The following is a 15,836-nucleotide window of genomic DNA, read 5'->3' as shown; positions in this document are numbered from 1 at the left end:
CAGCCCCTACAACATCCTGGTAAATCTCCTCTGCACCATTTCCACAGCTATCACATCCCTCCTATAGTGTGGATTCCAGAACTGCACACAATACTCCAGCTGTGGCCCCTGTTGAATTTTGCTAACAATACACGGGCCGGTGGCTTCAATGCCGCTTTTCCCATCTGCTGCAAAGCTCTGCCTCAAAAAGGGAAATTTCTGTTCAGTCAGTGGCCAACAACATGGCAGGTGGAGGGAAATGTGAACTTATTCACTTCGGTGACAAGAATAAAAAAGCAGAATATTTTTATATTCACAAGAAACGTTGATGTACAGAGAGAGATTTGACTGTGCTTGCGCAAGGAAGGCAGAAAGTTGGCATGCAGGTGCAGCAAGCAATTAGAAGGCAAATAGTACGTTGGCTTTAATGAAAGGGGACTGGAGTACAGTATTAGTTTTGGTAAGTCCACATCTGGAATACTGTGTGCAGTTTTGGTCTCCACATTTAAGAAAGGGTATAGTTGCTTTGGAGACGCTACAGCGAAGATTCAGTAAATTGTCTCTGCGATAAGGCAGTTGTCCTGTGATGAGAGGTTAAGCAAATGGGGTTAACTCTCTGGAGTTCAGAAGAATGAGGTGTGATCTCATTGAAATAAAGAACAAAGAAAAGTACAGCACAGGAACAGGCCCTTTGGCCCTCCAAGCCTGCACCGACCATGCTGTCCGTCTAAAACTAAAATCTTCTACACTTCCGAGGTCTGTATCCTTCCATTCCCACCCTATTCATGCATTTGTCAAGATGCCTCGACTTCCACCACCTCCTCCGGCAGCGAGTTCCAGGCACCCACTACCCTCTGTGTAAAAAAACTTGCCTCGTACATCTCCTCTAAACCTTGCCCCTCGCACCTTAAACCTATGCCCCCTAGTAATTGACTCCTCTACCCTGGAAGAAAGTCTCTGACTATCCACTCTCTCTCTGCCCCTCATAATTTTGTAGACCTCCATCAGGTCGCCTCTCAACCTCCGTCGTTCCAGTGAGAACAAACCGAGTTTATTCAACCGCTCCTCATAGCTAATGCCCTCCATACAAGGCAACATCCTTGTAAATCTCTTCTGCACCCTCTCTAAAGCCTCCACATCCTTCTGGTAGTGAGGCGACCAGAATTGAACACTATACTCCAAGTGTGGCCTAACTAAGGTTCTATATAGCTGCAACATGACTTGCCAATTCTTATACTCAATGCCCCGGCCAATGAAGGCAAGCATGCCGTATGCCTTCTTGACTACCTTCTCCACCTGTGTTGCCCCTTTCAGTGACCTGTGGACCTGTACATCTAGATCTCTCTGACTGTCAATACTCTTTGAGGGTTCTACCATTCACTGTATATTCCCGGCCTGCACTAGATCTTCCAAAATGCATTACCTCACATTTGTCCGGATGAAACTCTCTGCCCAAGTCTCCAAACGATCAAAATCCTGCTGTATCCTCCAACAGTCCTCATCGCTAACCGTAATTCCACCAACCTTTGTGTCGTCTGCAAACTTACTAATCAGACCAGTTACATTTTCCTCCAAATCATTTATATATACTACAAACAGCAAAGGTCCCAACACTGATCCCTGCAGAACACCACTAGTCACAGCCCTCCAATCAGAAAAGCACCCTTCCATTGCTACTCTCTGCCTTCTATGACCTAGCCAGTTCTGTATCCATCTTGCCAGCTCACCCCTGATCCCGTGTGACTTCACCTTTTGTACCAGTCTGCCATGAGGGACCTTGTCAAAGACCTTACTGAAGTCCATATAGACAACATCCACGGCCCTACCTGCATTAATCATCTTTGTGACCTCTTTGAAAAACTCTATCAAGTTAGTGAGACACGACCTCCCCTTCACAAAACCATGCTGCCTCTCGCTAATACGTCCATTTGTTTCCAAATGGGAGTAGATCCTGTCTCGATGAATTCTCTCCAGTAATTTCCCTACCACTGACGTAAGGCTCACCGGCCTGTAGTTCCCTTGGATATCCTTGCTACCCTTCTTAAACAAAGGAACAACATTGGCTATTCTCCAGTCCTCCGGGACATCAGCTGAAGACAGTGAGGATCCAAAGATTTCTGTCAAGGACTCAGCAATTTCCTCTCTAGCCTCCTTCATTATTCTGGGGTAGATCCCATCAGGCCCTGGGGAACTTATCTACCATAATATTTTTCAAGACGCCCAACACCTCGTCTTTTTGGATCTCAATGTGACCCAGGCTGTCTACACACCCTTCTCCAGACTCAACATCCACCAATTCCTTCTCTTTAGTGAATACTGATGCAAAGTATTCATTTAGTACCTCGTCCATTTCCTCTGGCTCCACACACAGATTCCCTTGCTATCCTTCAGTGGGCCAACCCTTTCCCTGGATACCCTCTTGCTTTTTATGTACGTGTAAAAAGCCGTTGGATTTTCCTTAACCCTATTTGCCAATGACTTTTCGTGACCCCCTTCTAGCCCTCCTGACTCCTTGCTTAAGTTCCTTCCTACTTTCCTTATATTCCACACAGGCTTCGTCTAAAACCTAAAACATTCTGAGGGGGTTTGATAGGGTGGCCACTGAGAGATTGTTCCCCCTGATTGGGGAATCTAGAACATGGGGACACATTCTCAGGCTGAGGGACCAATTATTCAGGACTGAGGAGAAACGTGTTCACTCAAAGGGTTGTGAATCTTTGGAATTCTCTGTCCCAGAGGGTTGTGGAAGCTCCATTGTTGAACATATTTAAGGTTAGGATAGATCAATTAATTGGAGAGATAGATGGCAAAGGAGCTACACTTTGCTTAGGGACAGTCGTTCATTGTTCCTCCCTGTAAGGAAATGTTGGGCCTGTCATCAATAGAAGCACAGATCAGTAATTCAGGGGGTGAGCAGAGGTGGGAACCCATATCCCTGTCCTCCAGGTAGAGGGAGGGTGTCAAAAGTCCAGACACAACCCCTCATCTTACTGAGTACAATATACAAAGCTTCTTCATATCAACTGAAACTTGATAAGATTTTGTACGGTATTTATTTTGCCGTTAGACCTAAAGTCGTACATTCTTAGGTGGAATGCACCCTCTTTGAAATTGGTTTTGCCACCAGATTAACAAAATAATCAAATCATTTGGTGTGTGGAGTCCAATGCTGGATGAAGTTTCATTGCATTCCTCACCGAGTGGTCAGGACATGGAACCCGCTACCACGGCGAGTGGTATAGATGAATTTGAGATGAAGCTAGATGGGTATATGAGGGTGACGGAGAGGAAGTAGAGGCTTACAATAAGGGCAGCACAGTAGCACTGTGGTTAACACAGTTGTTTCACAGCTGCAGGGTCCCAGGTTCAATTCCTGGCTTGGGTCACTGTCTGAGCGGAGTCTGCATGTCCTCCCCATGTCTCCGGTTGCTCCGGTTTCCTCCCACTGTCCAAAGATGTGCAGGTTAGGTGGATTGGCCATGCTAAATTCCCCTTAAGTGTCCAAAAAAAAGGTTAGGTGGGGTTACTGGGTTACGGGCGTAGGGTGGAGGCGCGGGCTTAAGTGGGGTGCTCTTTCCAAGGGCCGGTGCAGAATCGATGGGCCGAATGGCCTCCTTCTGCACTGTAAATTCTATGATAAATGTAGACGAGGAAGATGCACAAGACCTCGATGGAACATCGTCAGCAGTTGGGTTGTATGGCTTATTTCCATGCCCTATGATCCTGTGTAATTAAGCCAAAGTGTTGAGCAAGGACGTTTTATTGAAGTATTATTGCTGGGTCTGCTGCTGAGCTGTACAGCTTTGATCTTTACTCTGGAATGGATCCATTAACAGAATCAGAAATATTCCAAAAGAGTGAACTTCTATTATGAAAATCCTTGATTATAAAAATCCTTGATTAAATAAAAAAATAAGAGTTTGAAGTGGAAATAAGCATCACATTGTTGAGTTCAGAGGCTGCGTGATGATTTCCCGGTTAACACAGCAAGTACCTGTCTTGGTCTCCTCTAGCATACGTGGTAAACTCCCTGTACTGGCGGGCCTGCTCATTCTGCGGTGGCCCGACCTCTGAGATGGACTCCGGTACTTGTAGGTATCAAGCGAGAGGAGCTCGCTGAACTGCACGTGCTCATTGCGTTTCAGGGGGGTTCCACGGTTGGACCACGAGAGCCTCTGCAGGTGGATACACAGGCACTGCGGGAGCTTAAAGAAAACATCAAAACATCAGGATGCAAGGATTAGGAATTACAGCGCACTTGATCTTCACTGTCCCTGTTTTTAAAATTTAAATATGCTTTCTCACATAACGGCACTGACCCCTAGCTGGGATATAGATTCTCAAACATTCCTCTAATAGAGACTAACGTGCGAGCTTGCGAGAGCTTGAATTTATACAGCACCTTTCATGTAGTAAAATGTCCCAGGTTATCAAACAAAATTTGATACCAAGCCAGGTAATGAGTTACTGAACAGGTGATCATAAGCTTGTTAAAATATTTCAGAAATATTTCAGAAAGGTAGAGAGGCAGTGGGGTTTAGGGAGGGAATTCTAGAGCTAGGGGCCCAGGCAGCTGAAAGCACTGTCATCAGTGATGATGCGATAAAAGTCAGGGATACACAGAGGCCAGCGCTGAGGGAAGCACAGAGCCTAGACGGAGGATTATAAACAGGGCCCAGTCCCTGTGCACTGGTACACTTCACAGCTATTAATGGGAGACAGGCCTCATGTTGCCTTTCTCTACCCCAAGTGAGCCGCGGCCAGTTTGTTCCATCTGTGATCACCCTGGATAAGATCAGAAAATTCAGTTTCTTTAAAAGAAGGATATTAACTCAGTAAAAAGGTGCCAACGTGGATCTTAGCCAGGAAAGCTCCAAATTCTACTGTGTTAACAGGCCACTGCTACAATGGTAATGGGGGCCTGGGGAAAATCTTGTCATCTTTTTAGCTCCCAAACAGCAGTGGCTCCCAATGAACGTCTGAGTGCCAAGTGCGAAAGGGATGTGGTTCAGCTGTGATCTTCACTTTACCGTGTTGGAGTAAGCTGCTAATGCTCACTATCAAGCTCATGTATAAAGAATGGCTCCTCGAACAACCCTGGAGGATGGCAGATAGACATGAATCAGTAAGTACTTGGGATGCCAAAGTCAATCTGAAGGATGGGAGGGGATAGGCAGTGGTCGAGAACACATCTATCAAATGTAAGGGGCATTAACGCCACATTTCTGATGCCCAGTGGTGGTGAGATTACATTAATTCACTGGCAGTCTCAGCTGTGCCCTATAGAAACAGTAAGAAGTCCTACAACACCAGGTTAAAGTCCAACATGTTTGCTTCAAACATAAGCTTTCGGAGCACTGCTCCTTCCTGAGGTGAATATACCTCTTCATTCACCTGAGGAACGAGCAGTGCTCCGAAAGCTAGTGTTTGAAACAAACATGTTGGACTTTAACCTGGTGTTGTAAGGCTTCTTACTGTCCTCACCCCAGTCCAACGGCGGCATCTCCACACGATAGAAACAGACAATACGTAATAATAATTTTTCTTAGTGTCACAAGTACGCTTACATTAACACTGCAATGAAGTTCTATTTGAATCGCCCAGTCGCCACGCTCCGGCTCCTCTTCGGGTACACAGAGGGAGAATTCAGAATATCCAATTCACCTAACAAGCACATCTTTCAGGACTTGTGGGAGGAAACCGGAGCACCCGGAGGAAACCCACGCAAACACGGGGAGATCATTCAGCAGTATTTGTTGTGTAGGCATGGCAGGGTTAGCATTGTTGCTTCACAGCGCCAGGTACCCAGGTTCGATTCCTGGCTTGGGTCACTGTCTGTGCGGAGTCTGCATGTTCTCCCCGTGTCTGCGTGAGTTTCCTCCGGGTGCTCCGGTTTCCTCCCACAAGTCGCGAAAGACGTGTTTGTTAGGTGAATTGGACATTCTGAATTCTCCCTCAGTGTACCCGAACAGGCGCTGGAGTGTGGCGACTAGGGGATTTTCACAGTAACAGCATTGCAGTGTTAATGTAAGCCTACTTGTGACAATAAAGATTATTATGTAGCCCTTCACCATAACCCTTCTGACAAAGAATGATAGACCCGGAACGTTGATCCCATCGTCCTCTCTGCACAGATGCTGCCTGACTTGCTGAGAGCTTCCAGTCACAAAGTCTTCCCTCTTCCAAGTGAGATCCAATTTTTGTTTTTTTTTAAAAAAATACTCCTTTAAAATAAACCTTTAAAGCCTTTTCAGGAGCATAACCATAAAACTCGCAGGAAGCAGGCCCCACCGTTGATGCAAACCTCACCTTTCCAATTTTAAGCTGTTTGATGAAGGTTGTCCTTTGGTTTTCCGCAGTCTCTCCGTTCAGCGTTTCCCCTTCCTGGATTTCCCGAAGAACAGAAAGTGTTGTCAGAAAGGAGAAAACCATTTAAACGCAATCTCTTCCTCACTTACACCTTGCACACTCAGGACAGTCACTATGGACCACCTTCTCACACTCCCATTTCTCCCCTCTCCACCTAGGTTCTCCCGACACGTCCAGGGTCATTCGAGGTTCACAATTAACTTCGCCTGTCGGAAATTTGGGAGCTGCTTCCAACGCAGCATTGGACAGCCTCAGACTGCAGTCGTTTCAGAAACCGCACTTTGAAGCAATGTACTGAACAAAGCAGATGAACACACGCAGGCCTCAGTTAGATGGGCTGCCTAATGCTCTCACCCAGCTTCTAGACACTCCTCACCCCCCTGAATCATGCCGGACCACCTTTCGGTCATGACACACGATTCATTCAATTTACAAGGTTTTGAAAACAAAAATTATGTTTGGGCTCGATTGTTCATCAGCTTAACAAGTGGAATATTGGGGACTGACAATAAGGTAACTTGAGGAGCATAAGTGTCAGTGAAAAGATTCTCATGATAAACAAATGGTATAGGTTTGTTTTTGATTCATTCACAGAGTATGAGTGTCACTTGCAAATCCAGTATTGATCACCCATCCCTAATGGCCCTCGAAATGGTATTGGTGAGCTACCCTCTTGAATGTAATGGAGTGACCCGTTGGGCCATTTCAGAAGGTAGTTAGGAGGCATTGTTTTAGGTCCGGGGTCATGTATCGGTCAGACCAGGGAAGGACATTAATTTCTCTTCTGTAAAGATGCAAGTGAACAATTAGTGACACGCCATTCGTTTTCATGTTCACGATTAGTGATACGGACTTTTTATTCCAGATTTATTTCATTAGTTGAGTTTAAATCTCACAGCTGCCACGGTGGGATTTGGACTCGCATAGTTTGGATTAATAAGGGAGTCAATGGATACGGCGGGGAGGCAGAATGTGGAGTTACGGCCACAATCAGATCAGACATGATCTTATTGAATGGTACAACAGGCAGAGGGGCTGAATGGCCTACTCCTGCTCCAAATTTGTATTTTTTAAAAATTATTTTACGGGATGTGGGCGTCACTGATTAGAGCAATATTTATTGCCCTTCCCTAGTTTCCCTTGAGAAGGTGGTGGTGAGCTGTCTTGAACCGCTATAGTCCTTCCGCTGTAGGTATACCCACTGTGCTGTTAGGGAGGGAGTTTTAGGATTTTAAGCCAGCGACAGTAAAGGAACGGCAATATATTTCCAAGTCAAGGCGGTGAGTGACTTGGAGGGGAACCTCCAGGTGGTGGGGTTCCCAGGTATCTGCTGCTCTTGTCCTTCTAGATGGTAGTGGTCGTGAGTTTGGAAGGTGCTGCTTCAGGAACCTTGGTGAGTTATTGCAGTGCATCTTGAAAATGTTACACACGGCTGCCACTGTCCTCCGGTGGTGGAGGGAGTCAAAGTTCGTGGAAGGAGGAGAAATCAAGTGGGCTGCTTTGTCCTGGATGGTGTGAAAAGTCTTGAGTCTTGTTGGAGCTGCACTCATCCAGGCAAGTGAAGAGTATTCCATCACATTCTGGACTTGTGCCTTGTAGATGGTGGACAGGCATTGGGGAGTCAGGAGGTGAGTTACTCGCTGCAGAGTTCCAAGCCTTTGACCTGCTCTTGTGGACACAGTATTTATATGGCTAGACCAGTTCAGTTTTTGTTCAATGGTAACCCCCCAGGATGTTGATAATGGGGGATTTGGTGATGGTAATGTCATTGAATGTCATGGGGAGATGGCTAGATCCTCTCTGTAGGAGATGGTCATTGCCTGCCACTTGTATGGTACGAATATCATTTGCCACTTGTCAGCTCAAGCCTGGGTATTATCCAGGTCTTGTTGCATTTGCATATGGACTGCTTCAGTTTTTAAGGAAATTATATTAGTTCAGGCCCCTAGATTATGTTTCCAGTAACATAACAACTATGTTATCATATTGCTAGATAACAGCTTTATGGCCAATTGTCTGCAGCAAAGCATTCATATTATCTTTCAGCTTTACTCATTATTCAACTTTTTACTCTAAATCTTTGCAATTGTTGCCACAGTTACTCTTCAAATGACACGTCTAGACAGTAAGCATTAGCGAGCTGTCCAACCACTGGCAGCATCACAGCTAACATTCTCACCTGAAACCTGGAAGAAACATGTTTTCCCAACAGAGATCACCATCTCAGGAGTGGGAACCCCAAGTAATATCTTTCCCCCTCCACTTAGCCACTTAGAGGCAACTTCATTGCATTTCCCGCTGTTCCGACTCTAGATTAGCTAACTCAACATGGATCAGGGATTGAACCTCAAACCAGCCTATCTTGTGTGGTTCAGGAAACCCACGCAGACACGGGGAGAAATGCAAACTCCACATAGACAGTCACCCAAGGCTGGAATCGAACCCGCTGGAGGCCGCAGTGCCAACCACTGTGCCACCCTGCCACCCGTGTTAATTGGAAAAAAACAGACTGGTGCTCACCTTGGTACAGTTTTCACACATCACATCTTTAATGGACTCTGATGAGATGAAGTGTTGGAGGCAGAGGTCCAGTGTCACAGGTCTGCCCTGGGGAGGTACAAAATAAGAGGTCATTTAAAACCAGAGCACAGAGCAGACGCATCAGCTCATTGTAACACCCACAATCTTTGCCTTTACATAGATACATAGAAGATAGGAGCAGGAGGCGGCCTTTTGGCCCTTCGAGCCATATATCACGATCATGGCTGATCATCCAACTCAATAGCCTATCCTGCTTTCTCCCCATAGCCTTTGATCCCATTCTTCCCAAGTGCTATATCTAGCTGCCTTTTGAATATAGTCAATGTTTTAGCATCAACTACTTCCTGTGGTAATGAACTCCACAGGCTCACCACTCTTTGGGTGAAGAAATGTCTCATCTCTGTCCGAAATGGTTTACCCTGAATCCTCAGACTGTGACCCCTGGTTCTGGACACACCCACCATTGGGAACATCTTCCCTGCATCTCCCCTGTCTAGTCCTGTCATAATTTTCTACGTCTCTATGAGACCCCCCCTCATTCTTCTGAACTGCAGCGAGAACAATCCTAACCTAGTCAATCTCTCCTCATATGACAGTCCCGCCGTCCCTGGAATCAGTCTGGCAAACCTTCACTGCACTCCCTCGAGAGCAAGAACATCCTTCCTCAGAAAAGGAGACCAAAACTGCACACAATATTCTCAGTGTGGCCTCACCAAGGCCCTGTATAATTGCAGCAACACATCCCTGCTTCTGTACTCAAAACCTCTCGCAATGAAGGCCAACATACCATTAGCCTTCTTTACCGCCTGCTGCACCTGCATGCTTACCTTCAGTGAATGTGCACAAGGACACCCAGGTCCCTTTGCACACTCCCCTCTCCCAATTTACAACTGTTTAGGTAGTAATCTGCCTTCCTGTTTTTGCTTCCAAAGTGAATAACCTCACACTTATCCAAATTATACTGCATCTGCCATTGATTTACCCACTCGCCCAACCTGTCCAGATCTTGCTGTAGGATCCCTGCATCCTCGTCACAGTTAACTCTCCCACCCAACTTGGTATCATCTGCAAACTTTGAGATGTTACATTTTGTTCCCTCATCCAAATCATTAATATATATTGTGAATAACTGGGGTCCCAGCACCGATCCCTGTGGTACCCCACTAGTTACTGCCTGCCAATTTGAAAAGGACCCATTAATTCTTACTCTTTGTTTCCTCTCTGCCAACCAGTTTTCTATCCATCTCAATAGTTTCTATCCACCTATATAGTTCCCCCCACTATTACCATCATGCATGATAATGAGAAGGACATGAGAAGTCTTTGGCAGGTAGGATCAAGGATAACCCTAAAGCTTTCTATAGATATGTCAGGAATAAAAGAATGACTAGGGTAAGAGTAGGGCCAGTCAAGGACAGTAGTGGGAAGTTGTGCGTGGAGTCCGAGGAGATAGGAGAGGTGCTAAATGAATATTTTTCATCAGTATTCACGCAGGAAAAAGACAATGTTGTCGAGGAGAATACTGAGATACAGGCTACTAGACTAGAAGGGCTTGAGGTTCATAAGGAGGAGGTGTTAGCTATTCTGGAAAGAGTGAAAATAGATAAGTCCCCTGGGCCGGATGGGATTTATCCTAGGATTCTCTGGGAAGCTAGGGAGGAGATTGCTGAGCCTTTGGCTTTGATCTTTAAGTTATCTTTGTCTACAGGAATAGTGCCAGAAGACTGGAGGATAGCAAATGTTGTCCCGTTGTTCAAGAAAGGGAGTAGAGACAACCCCGGTAACTATAGATCAGTGAGCCTTACTTCTGTTGTGGGCAAAGTCTTGGAAAGGTCTATAAGAGATAGGATGTATAATCACCTGGAAAGGAATAATTTGATTAGAGATAGTCAACACGGTTTTTTGAAGGGTAGGTCGTGCCTCACAAACCTCATTAAGTTCTTCGAGAAGGTGACCAAACAGGTGGATGAGGGTAAAGCAGTTGATGTGGTGTATATGGATTTAGTAAAGCGTTTGATAAGGTTCCCCACGGTAGGCTATTGCAGAAAATACGGAGGCATGGGATTCAGGGTGATTTAGCAGTTTGGATCAGAAATTGGCTAGCTGGAAGAAGACAAAGGGTGGTGGTTGATGGGAAATGTTCAGACTAGTGGTGTACCACAACGATCTGTTTTTGGGCCACTGTTGTTTGTCATTTTTATAAATGACCTGGAGGAGGGCGTAGAAGGATGGGTGAGTAAATTTGCAGATGACACTAAAGTCGGTGGAGTTGTGGACAGTGCGGAAGGATGTTACAAGTTACAGAGGGACATAGGTAAGCTGCAGAGCTGGGCTGAGAGGTGGCAAATGGAGTTTAATGCAGAAAAGTGTGAGGTGATTCATTTTGGAAGGAATAACAGGAAGACAGAGTACTGGGCTAATGGTAAGATTCTTGGTAGTGTGGATGAGCTGAGAGATCTCGGTGTCCATGTCCATAGATCCCTGAAAGTTGCCACCCAGGTTGAGAGGGTTGTTAAGAAGGCATACGGTGTGTTAGCTTTTATTGGTAGAGGGATTGAATTTCAGAGCCCTACGGTCATGTTGCAGCTGTACAAAACTCTGGTGCGCCCACATTTGGAGTCTTGCGTGCAATTCTGGTCGCCGCCTTATAGGAAGGATGTGGAAGCATTGGAAAGGGTGCAGAGGAGATTTACCAGAATGTTGCCTGGTATGGAGGGAAGATCTTATGAGGGAAGGCTGAGGATACTTGAGGCTGTTTTCGATAGAGAGAAGAAGGTTAAGAGGTGACTTAATTGAGGCATATAAGATGATCAGAGGATTAGATAGGATGGACAGTGAGAGCCTTTTTCCTCGGATGGTGATGTCTAGCACGAGGGGACATAGCTTTAAATTGAGGGGAGATAGATACAGGACAGATGTCAGAGGTAGGTTCTTTACTCAGAGAGTAGTAAGTGTGTGGTATGCCCAGCCTGCAACAGTAGTGGACTCGCCAACACTAAGTACATTCAAATGGTCATTGGATAGACATATGGATGATAAGGAAATAGTGTAGATGGGCTTTAGAGTGGTTTCACAGGTCGGCGCAACATCGAGGGCCGAAGGGCCTGTACTGCGCTGTAATGTTCTATGTTCTATCTATGTTCTATAATCATGAGACAAAAGTACAGCTGTCAATTAGTAAAGTCACTGTCCAGCTTTATTGAACTGTAAAGTGAGTAATTAGCTTATTTTGCTACCTCTATCTCCACGTCCCAGCCACTTTCAATCCCATTTAAACCATGACCATATATCCGACAATAAGTATGTTGGTGGAGTATTTTACTTAGTTGAACAGGGTGCATATGCTGCTTGGGGCGCAGATCCCCACAAAGGGTTAATATAAATGTTAAAAGTCTTGTAATTCTTTTCAAATCACCATTGCCAACACTTATAATTGAAAATGCCTACATAAGTTACCATAAACGGTGAAACCCTATCTAAGCATGGCAACATTTTATCATGGGAAAACTGTATGTAACCAGGTTACTGTATCAATGCAGTTGCACTGGTTGCTGCAGTGTGACACAAATAAAAGGAGACTTGCATCTATAGAGCACCTATCATGACCTTGGGTCATCCCAAAGCGCTTTACAGATAATTAAGTACTTTTTGACATGTAGTCACTTTTGTCATGTAGGAAGCATCATAATGAGAGTATCCAAACACTTCAATTTTATTTCCCACTGGTGAAACTTTGCTTTCAACTTCCACTTTTTTTCAAAGATAATAATATAATTATCTTTATTAGTGTCAAACGTAGGCTTACATTAACATTACAATGAATTTACTGTGGAAATCCCCTAGTCGCCACATTTCGGCACCTGTTCGGGTACACAGAGGGAGAATTCAGAATGTCCAATTCACACATTTTTCGGGACTTGTGGAGGAAACTGAGCACCCGGAGGAAACCCACGCAGACACGGGGAGAACGTGCAGACACTACACGGACCCAAGTCGGAAATCAAACCCGGGTCCCTGGCGATGAGAGGCAACAGGGCTAACCACTGTGCTACTGTGCCGTCTTGTTAAGTTATTTAGATTTAATCCCATGTTTTTCTATCATCGTCTCTCCTCTTTATCCCTTCCTGGGGACTGTATCACGACCTTCTTTGGTCCCCTTCGCCAGCTCAGTCCCTCATCTCCTACCTACAGTTCCTCCCTTGCAGCCTCACTCAACTGATCTTCCCTGACTTGTCTTCCCCACTCTCCGGTACTAAACTGATGAGCAGTCGTAGAAAACTTTTCCGCAATGTCATTCATTTTGAAGGGAAACTTGCATTGATACACCACCTTTCACTACCTTAGAACATCCCAAAGCGCTGATACTGACCAATAAAGTACAGCAGAACTCCCAGAATCAGCAACATGATAATAACCAGATCATCTGTTTCAGTAATTTAGGTTGAAGGACAAATATTGCCAGGGACACCAGGGAAAACTCCCCTGCTTCTCTTCGAAAGAGTGACAAGAGACCTTTTGTGTCCATCTGTGAGGGCACACAATATCGCATCTGAAAATCCCCCCTCAGATGGTGCAGTACTGCACGAGAGTCAGTGCTCAAGTCTCTGAAGTTGCTACACCACACAGAAGAATTTGTCTGTTCTTAATCAGTAAAAATAATACAAAGCAATCAGCACAAAATAAACTGTAGACAGTACATACCCATGTGACTGTCGGAATGCTGAGGGAGAGGCTGTCAAATGTGTCATACCTCACAGGACTCTGACAAGAAAACGCAAAGCCAGTGATTATGTGGTAAAATTCTCGCAGTATTCTTTCCCCACACCAGAGCTTTGCAATAATATATAGAGGCCAGGGTGGGGGAGGGAGGGCATTAGCAGCCGACCCCACCCCCTCCTCGTTACTTGCAACCTTAGCGGGGCTGTTCTGTTCCATTTGTCGGTGGGCCTGAATTCACAGTTCACCGTCTACAGAGCCAGGATTAAGGAGAAAGAGTGTCAACTGATAAAATGAAGCAAAAATCAGCGGGTGAACCTGCATTACAGGCAGTCTAGTGAGTCACGGCTCAGGGACTGTAGCTTTCAACAAACAGAGAGCATAAATCCTGGTCTTCCACATAAAACAGGAGATTTGCTTGGCAAATTCATCTACAGGTTTACGATGTTTCATAGAAATTATGTTTTTTTTTTAAATTTAGAGTACCCAATTCATTTTTTTTTCCAATGAAGGGGCAATTTAGCGTGGCCAATCCACCTAGCCTGCACATCCTTTGGGTTGTGGGGGCGAAACCCATGCAAACACGGGGAGCATGTGCAAACTCCACATGGATAGTGACCCAGATCCGGGATCGAACCCGTGACCTCGGCGCCGTGAGGCAGCAGAGCGAACCCACTGCGCCACCGTGCTGCTGTTTCATACAAATTCTGATCATGTTTGATCAGGTAGACTTGTGGGGAAGCCCAGAGTTAGGAGCCTTCACCCACTGTAGGGACTATAAAAATGTTACTAATAAATTCTGTTAGAATTCAGGAGATAGGTCTTTAACCAGTGTGCTTAGAATGTAAAGCACGCCACCACAAAGAATAGTTGAGGGAATATTACAGATCCATTCAAGGGGAAGCTGCACAGACACATGAGGAAAAAAGGAATGGAAGGATAAGTTGATGTGGTGACATGAAGAAAGGGTGAGAGGGAGCATGAACACCAAGGCTGAATGGCCTGATTTTAGGCTAATTCTACAGAATTCAATGCGAATGCACTTGCAATGGTTATAACAGGAAATGTCAATCATCCACAATTCTCTTATCTCCACTAGTTCTCATCCACAAGGATTTCTAATGGGAACCAGTCCGGCAATGTTTTCGAGTAAGCCAGTTAATAAGCGGCGTAGGGATTGGCATGGATTGTTCCCCCAGCTCAGACTTTCTCAGCCAGCAGTATGGCGTAATCAACATGCCCCGTGAATATTTACAGCATAGGCACCCAGAAACCACCACAGGTTCAGGTGTTACATTTACATTCAGTATATCTTTCAAAATGAGAAAAGAAATACAATTCATACTGAGAGTTCAGCGGGTAACTAAACTACACCATTTGAAGCTTAAAACCTCACATGTTTACACAGAAGCAGGAACAGACCATCTATTGACTCTGTCCGCCATTCTTTGGGGTCATGGCTGATCTGCAACCTAACTCCACCGTTGCACCATATCCCCAATTGGAGAACAAAAACTCAAGTTTTAAAATGGATCTTGCATCAATTGTAGTTTGTGGAAGAGAGTTCCAAACTGCTATCACACTTTGCCTATAGAGCGGTTTCCTAATTCCACTCCGGAAAAGTCTGGCCCTAATTTTTAGACTATGTCCTATAGCTCTAGACCCCCTAACTAGCAGAAGTATCCGTATCTAACTCTATCTGTTCCTCTTCATTTCTTGTAAACTTCGATCAAATAACTCCTAACCTTCTAAATTCCTCACAATACAACCCTAGTTTGTGTAATCTCTCCTCTTTCTTCACATGAAAACCCACCTGTTGCTCGCACCGTTTGCACACCATGTTACTGGTCAGTCGGCCGTGGAACGGGTGCTGGGACTTCCAGGGACTTGGTGGTGGCAGCAAAGGCCCTTCAATAATAGATAGATACAGGACGAATTAACAGTGATAGATTTGGAATGAGACCTGCAAAACACCTCAGGCAACTTAGGGGCTGGTTTAGCACAGTGTGCTAAACAGCTGGCCTGTAACGCAGAACAAGGCCAGCAGCGCGGGTTCAATTCCCGTACCAGTCTCCCCGAACAGGCGGCGAAATGTGGCAACTAGGGGCTTTTCACAGTAACTTCATTGAAGCCTACGTGTGACAATAAGCGATTATTATTATATTATTATTAGTGGAGCCCAATTTTAACGGCTGCTGTAAAAAAAAGTCACAAATCACAATCTCAGACAG

General features: G+C 45.3%; 1 protein-coding gene across 2 annotated transcripts in view; it reads right to left on the bottom strand.

The window, feature by feature from the left end:
- Window positions 1-15,836, bottom strand: part of LOC119975181 (ubiquitin carboxyl-terminal hydrolase 30-like) — a 33,182-nt gene that overhangs the window by 2,765 nt on the left and 14,581 nt on the right. Inside the window, exons 7-11 of one of the 2 annotated variants that reach the window (XM_038814812.1) lie at window positions 15,419-15,513; window positions 13,591-13,650; window positions 8,869-8,955; window positions 6,289-6,363; window positions 3,974-4,184 (exon numbers count right to left, since the gene is read on the bottom strand). In XM_038814812.1, the coding sequence (XP_038670740.1) occupies window positions 3,974-4,184; window positions 6,289-6,363; window positions 8,869-8,955; window positions 13,591-13,650; window positions 15,419-15,513 (528 nt within the window). The remainder of the gene's footprint in view (window positions 1-3,973; window positions 4,185-6,288; window positions 6,364-8,868; window positions 8,956-13,590; window positions 13,651-15,418; window positions 15,514-15,836) is intronic. The other variant, XM_038814895.1, reaches the window with a different exon arrangement.

The sequence above is a fragment of the Scyliorhinus canicula genome, chromosome 1, assembly GCF_902713615.1.
Source record: "Scyliorhinus canicula chromosome 1, sScyCan1.1, whole genome shotgun sequence".
In the NCBI taxonomy this organism is placed as follows: Eukaryota; Metazoa; Chordata; class Chondrichthyes; order Carcharhiniformes; family Scyliorhinidae; genus Scyliorhinus; species Scyliorhinus canicula.
The sequence above is the reverse complement of the archived record's forward strand: the minus strand, read 5'-3'. Positions and strand labels throughout refer to the sequence as shown.